Source organism: Megalobrama amblycephala, linkage group LG17 (genome assembly GCF_018812025.1).
Source record: "Megalobrama amblycephala isolate DHTTF-2021 linkage group LG17, ASM1881202v1, whole genome shotgun sequence".
Lineage (NCBI taxonomy): Eukaryota > Metazoa > Chordata > Actinopteri > Cypriniformes > Xenocyprididae > Megalobrama > Megalobrama amblycephala.
In genome coordinates, this window is record NC_063060.1 from 30,692,077 (window position 1) to 30,702,109 (window position 10,033).

Below are 10,033 nucleotides of genomic sequence, written 5' to 3' on the forward strand. Positions count from 1 at the left end.
ACTGTTTAATAAAAAAAAGGGGAAAAAAAAAAAAAAAAAAAAAATGTTGTTTTCTCCCTCCTGCTGTACCGAACCGGCATTTTATTGTACCGTTACACCCCTAATTAATAAATAAATATAGACAAATATAGTGTGTTTTTATATATATAATATAATATATATATATATATATATATATATATATATATATATATATATATATATATATATATATATATATATATATATATATAATATAATTGCACACACAAACGGGTGAGAATCTTAAGGCACCTTACAATCCGATCTGATTCCGGGAATCACAATTTGTTTCTAAACCGATTCTTGATCTACTAAATACCTAAATACAATTTATTTATATGTCTTTCTGTCAAATCAGCGGTGTCAAAACATCTTTAAATGTTGACCCATTATGCTTTCATCTCAATAATATGACCATTGCTCTTTTCACATGATTGTGCTGTTAAACATTAATTTGCTTTGTTTTCTGGTATAACTACGCAAGCTTTCTTGAGTTGTTCTTCTTCAGGACCACCATGGCTGATTTTGGGGAGATTTTAGAAACTATAGGAGACTTTGGGCTCTTCCAAAAGCTTCTCTTGTTTGCTTTGTGCTTTCCAAACCTCATTCTGCCTTTTCAGTTATCCAGCCTTGTCTTCAACCATGCAGACACGAACCACCATTGCAACACTGACTGGATCCTTCAGGTGGGTCCCAATCTGACGAAGGAAGAGCAGTTTAACTTGACTCTGCCCAGGCTCCCGGATGGTTCTTTCGATCCCTGTCAGATGTATGCGCCTGTGGATTGGGATCTGTCTGCTATACGGGAATATGGCTTAAATGAAACCACCACTTGCACTGATGGATGGGTGCACAATGATACTATTTATGATTCAACCATTGTCACAGATGTAAGTAACTTGGGTTTAGTCACCTGTATATTTGAAAACATTCATGTTATGAACTTCATGTACTCTCTGTGGTTACACCACAATGTAATGTAACTACCGTGTGTTTAAATGACCTCATTATGAGATGATTTAGACAACAATATGCTGTTTACATGGAGAAAGACTTCATGAAAGCCTGATATTTTTGTGTGGTTTTTTTTTTTTTTTTGCAGTTCGATCTTGTTTGTGAAAATGCAAATATCTTTCGGGGAGCACAGACAATATTCTTCGCTGGAGTACTAGCTGGAGCTGTACTTTTTGGGCCTTTTGCAGAATCGTAAGTGTTTAAAACATGTACAGTTAATGTTTTGACATGAACTGTACATTAGTGGTTACTAAATTTAAAGAAACACTTTAGATTAAATACAGAATCGGTGCAGGCCTAATTACAAAAACAATTACAGAGTAATATATTTAATAACAAGTACTTACTATAGGGTTAGGGTTAAAATATCATTCTGTTTAACACTAGTTGCTTCTAATTATGCATAATTTAATAATAATAGTAAATGTAACAAGGGCACTGTAAAATAAAGTGATACCTAGATTTGTCTTTTTCCCCCACATTAAACACTTGCCATATATATATATATATATATATATATATATATATATATATATGCCTTTGCTACAAGTCAGTGCCAGGGAGGTGAATAATCTCTGAAGGCTATAAACATATATATAAGTTTATAGCCTTCAGAAATTATTCACCTCCCTGGCACTGACTTGTAGCAAAGGCATATATATATATATATATATATATATATATATATATATATACAGTACAGTCCAGTCCAGTCCAAAAGTTTGGAACCACTAAGATTTTTAATGTTTTTAAAAGAAGTTTAGTCTGCTCACCAAGGCTACATTTATTTAATTAAAAATACAGTAAAAAACAGTAATATTGTGAAATATTATTACAATTTAAAATAACTGTTTTCTATTTGAATATATTTCACAAAGTAATTTATTCCTGTGATGGCAAAGCTGAATTTTCAGCATCGTTACTCCAGTCTTCAGTGTCACATGATCCTTCAGAAATCATTCTAATATGCTGATTTGCTGCTCAATAAACATTTATGATTATTTTCAATGTTGAAAACAGTTGTGTACTTTTTTTTTCAGGATTCCTTGATGAATAGAAAGTTCAAAAGAACAGCATTTATCTGAAATACAAAGCTTCTGTAGCATTATACACCACCTTTCAAAAGTTTGGGGTCAGTAAGAATTTTTATTTTTATTTTTTTGAAAAGAAATTAAAGAAATGAATACTTTTATTCAGCAAGGATGCATTAAATCAATCAAAAGTGGCAGTAAAGACATTTATAATGTTACAAAAGATTAGATTTCAGATAAAAACTATTCTTTTGAACTTTCTATTCATCAAATAATCCTGAAAAAACATATTGTACACAAATATTTTGTACAATTGTACACATTAAATGTTTCTTGAGCAGCAGATCAGCATATTAGAATGATTTCTGAAGGATCATGTGACTCTGAAGACTGGAGTAATGATGCTGAAAATTCAGCTTTGCCATCACAGGAATAAATTACTTTGTGAAATATATTCAAATAGAAAACAGTTATTTTAAATTGTAATAATATTTCACAATATTACTGTTTTTACTGTATTTTTAATTAAATAAATGTAGCCTTGGTGAGCAGACGAAACTTCTTTTAAAAACATTAAAAATCTTAGTGGTTCCAAACTTTTGGACTGTACTGTGTATATATATATATATATTTTTTATATAAAATATAAAATGTTTTATGTTAAACTAATTAAACTAAGTATTGTCTTAATTACATTAAAACATGTAATAAAATTGTGTAAATATAATATTGTTACATTATGTAATATGCAAATAATTTTTAAAATATATAATTAAAATATAAAAATAATTATACAATAAAAAATTGTAATGTATAAATATTTGTTTATATATTAAATAATATATGTGCATACATTTCTGAAGCTACTTTATCTGAAGGACATGCTAAATGAACTCTCGTCAACATTCAGCTAACATTTCCATTCATGCTTGATGTCATCAATCCTTTTCAGTGAAGTTTTTTTTCCTTTTTCTTTCCTTTGTCTTATTTGAACTCAAGGTTTGGTCGCAAACGAGCTACACAGATACCTATGGTGCTCATGCTAATATTCACAGTCGTGACTGGTCTCTCACCAAACATTTATGTGTACCTCGCATCGCAGTTCATTGTTGGTGTTGCCCTCGGAGGATTTCGGATCAACAGCATTATCCTCGGTATGAGACAGTATTGATGTTTTCAACCTTTATCTGGCTATTTACATTGGCTGACTGAATAATTAATGTAAAATATCAGACAACTCTTTCTAGAAAAAACAAAACATTACATTTTTAGACCTTATTTTTGTCATCAACAAACCAGTTGTGTAAGACTATATCAGCTACACATCGGCTATGTGACTGTAACACACAGAATTGCTTTTTTCCATCATTATAATTGCTTATGTGCTTATTACAATGTTTTCATCCTCATTGTAGCCACAGAGTGGATTGGAGTCGCTCAGAGATCCTATGCAGCCTGCCTGAGTCAAGTCCTGGCCGCTTTGGGGCAGGTCATGTTTCTTGCCGTTGTGTATTTCATCAGGGACTGGAGGCTGGACCAGTTTATAATGGCTGGCCCGCTTGGATTTATAGTTATCTACATATGGTATGTATGGTCAATACTGTTCTGCCTTTTACATTTCTTTACATTTGGATGAATTTGTAAGTGAATGAAATAATTTGATGCGCACACCAATATAGGTTTATTCCAGAGTCTGCCAGATGGCTTCTTGACCGCAGAAGAACTACCGATGCGAAAAAACTCATTCAGAAGGCAGCGGCGATCAACAAACGTACAGTTCCTGACTCATTAGTGGAGAAGGTTGAGATATATTTCATAAATTAACATATCAAGCCAAATTACAGAGCTATATCTCCTAAATAACACAATATGGATAACATCTTTTTGTTATTTTGATTTAGGTCCTAGAAGAAAAGCCTGTTGAAAAAGGAGGTATAAAAATCATTTTTGCTTCCCGTGTTCTCAGGAAATATTTCTTAACCATTACCTTTGCTTGGTGAGTCGTTTCTCACAGAAGTTTTCATATTTTGACTATTTTGAAATGTGTTTTCTTGAATGGCTCTCTTATGTTAATACTCAGGTGTGCTGTAAATCTAGCGTACTACAGCCTCTCTCTCAATGTGGGGAAGTTCGGCCTTGATATTTTTCTCACTCAACTCATATTTGGCCTCTCTGAGATTCCTGTCCACTTCCTCTGCATGTGGTCATTGGAAACAGCTGGAAGGAAGGCATCTCTAATGGGTGCCCTAATAGTGGGAGGGTTTCTCTGTCTCCTGATTCTTGCAGTTCCACAAAGTAAAGCTTTTTCCATATGTAACACTATAACATACAACGAATCGGCACTTAACCGTGTGATGCTCTACTTAAGGTGATTACGTCGCCATCGCTGCTCTTGCCACATGTGGAAGATTTCTCATGAACGGAGCAGGCAGTATTTGCAACATTTATTTTCAAGAACTGTTCCCCACCTCCATTCGGTAGGCAAGAGCCTGTGTCATTTTCTACGGGTATGAATGAGTGTTGTTTTAATGCAGTTAGGCTATATTATAATCTGTTTGTCGATTTCTAGTCAGACGGCCACGGGGCTGGGCTCCACAGCTGCACGAGCTGCAAGTATGTTATCTCCCGTTGTGAATCTGCTGGAGATCTATCACTTCACTATTCCTACTGTTGTGATTGGCAGCCTGGCACTTGGCAGTGGGATAATGGCCTTCCTGCTGCCCGAGACCAGACGCACTGAGCTGCCTGATTCCACAGAGGCAGCAGAGGGCAAGAGGTACATGTAGCCTAAATTTGAAGAAGTTTTCATGCAAGTAGTAAAAATAGTTTTATATAGTGACGTTCAGCGGATTAAACTGCTTTTGCAATTTTTACATGCCTTAAAATCAGTTTATTTACTCTTTAATACCCAAGTTACACATTAGGGCTTTTCACACTTGAAATTGTTAACACTGGGTCATTTTAAACCCCTGGTAAACGGGGTATCTTTATTCACGTTTCACACTGGTTATACTATAAACCCTGGGATAAAGTCCTTATCTGCATATTTGCGGTGTCAGTGTCACTGACTGGACAAACGCAGCACGTGACCTGTTTAAAACTCTAGCATTGCACACCCTCATATTACACATTGCTGAGTGAAATATCAAGTTTTTTTCTGAGCGAACTATAAAGGTAAGAATGACGGTCTCTTCTTCATTCCAATTGTTGCGTTTTCCATCGCTGTTTGACATTTTTCCTATCAAACACAGAAACGACTGTTTATACATCGCGCGGTGTTTCCTTGATTGCCCAAAGCGCGTAAATATAAGGCACACGATTGGTTGTCGGTTGCTAAGCATCTAGCTGTAATATTCTAACACTGCATAGTTTCCAAAGTCCATTTAAGACAAGTCATTTCACTCGGTGACCATCTTTGAAACGCCTCTCTGGCATTCAAGTGCAGCTCCTATCTCTTTGAATGGGGAAACATCAAATTCTCCAAAACTGTTTGCCAAGCGTTCGATTAAATTTCATATTTGAAATCACCAATGAAATCTGACAAAAAAATCAGTCATAAATGTTGTTTCTAAATGCTCGAATCATGACAAAATTTTTTTTTAGGCAGGATCAAGCTAATGCGCATGCACAGTCTCATTTTGGAGGCGCGCGTCTGACTGAACCGGAGCTTCTAACGGCCGCTGTGGTGATGCGGACTTATTCCGCCTCCGCCATATTGCGAGTTGCACTTTCTCCCATTCAAAACAATACGAGTGACGCGTCTTGTTTATTCTATAGTCCTTTATCGTTTCACACTGTACAAGAGCAGGGTTTCATAAACACGGGTAAAAAACGGTGCTAACCCCGCATCTTAATTACAACTTAAATTCCTTTACCCAGGTGTGAGAACGGCGATAAGGGTTTAGAACATTGATAACCCAGGGTTAAGCGCAGTGTGAAAAGACCTAAGTCAGTATCTTACATATTGTTTTAAAATATGTTTAAGGTTGTTGAAACATTTTGTTATCTTTTTGCCAAGGGAAAATAACACTATTTCACCTGTATTTCCCCAAAGGAGACCAAAAATGGCTAATCTTGCAACTAGGGATTGTGAAGACATCAAAACGACCAAGTTATAACCTCTTAACTTCTTGCAAGATGCTGGATATTCTGTTTAAGGGTTTACAGTGTAAAGATATGTCGAAATAACAATTAGCCTACTTTTTTATAATTTCTGCAGTTTATTTGCCATTTAGCATTATGAAAAGATTTGTAGATTTAGTGTTCTGGCATCACTGTATGTAAAATAATATGCAATAAACCTTGTGTGAATTATTGTTTTATTATTTATGACCAATTACTCTTTGATGAAAAGTTATAATTACATTGTTTCATGATCAACATTAACATGAAAGTTATTTCCTTTTTGTGCATTAAAATCTATTGATTATATGATGACAACAGAGATTATTGAAGTGAACTTTGCCTAATAAATCAATTTATTTCTTCCCCTGTCACAGAACTGTCATTAGTCATAAAAAAACAAGTTGATTAATATAGTAAAAGTAATCTGAGTCTGATTTAACTGAACATCTTTTGTAGAATCACAATTCTGTAATTGTCAAATACTTTAACATTTTTTTTGTATCTAAAACTTTTAAAGTAACACCACATTAGATATTGACCCCTAAATGTTAACTTAATATACAGTATACATTGATTAATTATTCAGATATAAAAAAGTAACACCACATTATACATGGATACTTTAACTTAAATATACATTGATTTAAACAATCAATCAATCAATCAATCAATCAATTAAATGTCAGTAATAAAATCTGTGTATTGTATAGAACAGTACAGCAAAGGCAAATCAATATACCTGCTTATTTAATTGAAAGATTTTTATATTTTTCTGAACTATGGCAAAGACACTACCCCAACATGTCAGACATCCAATCATTTTCGAGCTTTTGTGGCAACACAGCATTTGTGTCAGTGTTTGTTGGATCTATCAGGGTGGAAGTGTCCTGTGCTGGTTCTAAAGAAATGGCAGGAATAGATGAGAATATGTCATCTGGAAATAAGTTACTTGCTTGGGTTTCTGCAGCCTCTCCGTGACCCTCTAACCCAGTGAAATCATCAAATGGGTTTGCAGTTCTTTGTGTTGTTTCCACACTGAATGTATTTGCGCTTGGGTTGTTAATAGCACTTGCAAAGATGTCAGTTGGAAAAGGATCAGCACTTATGGGACTAAATGCTGCTCTGGACGGATCTTGCTCAGAGCTGAAGAAATCAAAATCCTCTGTTTGAGATGACTCAGTTAACTCTTGGCCGGAAAGGTTTTGATCAAGCACATTAGAGGTTGATGGATTGCCTATACTCTCAAAAACATTATTACCCTCACTTTGAAATAGATTTTCCTGGTCGAGGTCAGACCTTTTCTGTGTTGATGGGTCATCTTCAGAACTTATCAAGTCAAAAACTCCATTTGGTTCCAGCTGACCATCTGTAATTCCCTCAAAAGGGTTTTGACTTTGAGACTTGCTGTTTGTCATAATATCAAAGAAATTGTTTGTGGACATTTGATCAGAGACGGTGAGCATATTGTCTCCTCCAAAGATGTCTATTGCTTGTACTGATAAATTGTCAATACCAAAGGGGTCATTAGTCAGTCCTGAGGAAACACTGGCTTCATTTTTATGGATTTCAGTCAGCTGAGTTGAGTTTACCTCAGTTTTTGAATCTGATGAACCAAAAATATCTAGAGTATCTTCATTCAAATTTAGTATTGAATCTCCTTGTATTTCTCCTTGTATTTTTTCTCCAAATGGGTGTCCTTGAATAAAAGAGCTCCCTATATCAGTTGATGGTGTTTCAAAATTCTCAGTGTCCGTCAATGTGCCACTGTTTGTATAATCAAGTATATTTGAATCTGAAAAAGCCATGATATCCGTGTTGGTGGTCATAACTTGAGATGTGAATGCATCAGATGTATCGAGAAAAGCAGACGTGTCTTCATTCTGAGGCAAAAAGGAGTCGAGGCTCTCCTCAAGACCTGATGGTTTTAGAGAGTCTGGAGAGGTGAGATCTACATTAATGTATTCTTGAGAGAAAATAAGATCCTCATTGCTATCAATCTCCCCAAAACCACCAGAAGCAGACTTGAGTTGTTCAGTTGGATCAAGGTCTATTGATGGCACCATCTCATCTGCAGAGCTTCCATTAGACAATAAGATAGGATTTTGACAGCTCTCGGCGGGATTAGGTTCTTCTGGAGCATCGCTTAATAGGTTTTGTCTTGGTTTCATGCTCTCTTGAGGTGTATTTTGAGAGGTGGTCTCAGTCAGAGGAAGAGATGCAACCAATGCAGTGTTCTCTCCATCTTCTGTCCCTACAATTTTCTCTGACTCCTCCTCACATGTAGTTTCTGTTTTGATTTCTGGTGTTTTCTTAATTTCTGACTCTGTTTCAGTGGCTGAAAACAGTCTGCTCAGTAAATTTCTAGGTTTGTTATCAGGTCTTTTGATTTCTGTTTTTGGCTCACTTTTGTTCTCTTTCTTATTTGGGCCAGATGTGAAGAGTTTGGAAAGAGGGCTTTTACCTTTAGACCAAGACCCCTTATTCCCTTTATCTGTGGCCTTTTTGTCACTAACCTTTGTGTTTCTTTTATCATCAGATTTCGGAGGCATGTTCAGCATGTCAGGGTCTTTAGATTCATCTTTAATTATGTCTGTGGATTCTTGATTTTTGGAGGTTATAACATTGGCATTAGTCTCAGTAACACCCTCATCACTCATCTCTGCAACCTGCTCGAAATCACACAATTCACTATTTGGTTTGAAAGATTCTGTACCACATGCAGTGATGTCATTCACCTGCAGTTCTTCGGGATTTGGGATCGTTTTCATCTTGCTCATTTTTGCTTCATCTAGCTTTGTTGTATCACCTAAATTGCTTTGCACAGACGAGATGCTTTCCTGTAGGCCTATTCCTGTACTCTGACGAAAAGGATCCTGCATTTGTCCGTCTGAAGCTTTAGGATGTGCGACAGAATCACTGCCATTTAAATTGTGGATTGTATCAATTAAGCATTCCTCAGATGATTCCTCTATTTCTATTCCTGATTTTAATGTTGTCATATCTCTCTTTGCTGTCATTACATCACCATTGACAACTGCAGGTTCAATAAAGGCCTCAGTAGAGCTTTCAACTTCCTCACTGCTGATCTGGGTGTTATTTTCCCCGTCTGTATTTAAATTCGAAGCAAACCGGACAGACTTTTTTATTTTTGTTGGGCTATCAGCTCTCCCATCTTCAGCCAAACTGGGTTCTCTCACAGAATCTGGTCTTGAGGTAACAGAATTCAAGTCTTTACTCATCGCTGTCCCACCTTTTGAAACTTTGCTTTGTGTTCTAGATTGGGCAGATGTATCTGCAGTGTGAGGTGTATAAACAGGCTCTGAATGTGGTGTTTTAACCCCACCTTTAATTGTGAAGGGAGATAAGTATGTGTTTGTCTTCTCATAAACCCGAGGTGACAGCTGAACAGATCTGTCCATTTCATCCAGCCCAGAATTAAACCTTTTCTTTTCGAGAGAATTTTTGGAGCTTCTTGACAGCTGAACAGATCTGTCCATTTCATCCAGCCCAGAATTAAACCTTTTCTTTTCGAGAGAATTTTTGGAGCTTCTTGACAGCTGAACAGATCTGTCCATTTCATCCAGCCCAGAATTAAACCTTTTCTTTTCGAGAGAATTTTTGGAGCTTCTTGACAGCTGAACAGATCTGTCCATTTCATCCAGCCCAGAATTAAACCTTTTCTTTTCGAGAGAATTTTTGGAGCTTCTTGACAGCTGAACAGATCTGTCCATTTCATCCAGCCCAGAATTAAACCTTTTCTTTTCGAGAGAATTTCTGGAGCTTCTTGCAGAAGAATGGTCACCATTTGACCAGTCTGTTGTCCTTCTTGAGGCTAAGGAGGT

The 10,033-nt window shown here is 36.0% G+C and overlaps 1 protein-coding gene across 1 annotated transcript; it reads left to right on the forward strand.

Annotated features, from left to right (window-relative positions):
* Positions 1 to 218: 218 nt before the first annotated feature.
* Positions 219 to 6,327, forward strand: slc22a13a (solute carrier family 22 member 13a). The gene is made up of 10 exons (XM_048164826.1): positions 219 to 911; positions 1,124 to 1,227; positions 3,066 to 3,220; positions 3,482 to 3,650; positions 3,746 to 3,866; positions 3,968 to 4,062; positions 4,147 to 4,361; positions 4,435 to 4,543; positions 4,636 to 4,842; positions 6,121 to 6,327. The coding sequence occupies exons 1-10, from the start codon at positions 537 to 539 to the stop codon at positions 6,182 to 6,184; spliced, it is 1,614 nt and encodes a 537-aa protein (XP_048020783.1). The 5' UTR covers positions 219 to 536; the 3' UTR covers positions 6,185 to 6,327.
* The last annotated feature ends 3,706 nt before the right edge of the window (positions 6,328 to 10,033 follow it).

Coding starts and splice junctions, on each gene's coding strand:
- slc22a13a (XM_048164826.1), top strand. CDS start 537: ATGGCTGATTTTGGGGAGATTTTAGAAACTATAGGAGACTTTGGGCTC. Junction 3,651..3,745: donor TTTATAGTTATCTACATATG/GTATGTATGGTC, acceptor ACACCAATATAG/GTTTATTCCAGAGTCTGCCA. Junction 4,843..6,120: donor GAGGCAGCAGAGGGCAAGAG/GTACATGTAGCC, acceptor ATTTCCCCAAAG/GAGACCAAAAATGGCTAATC.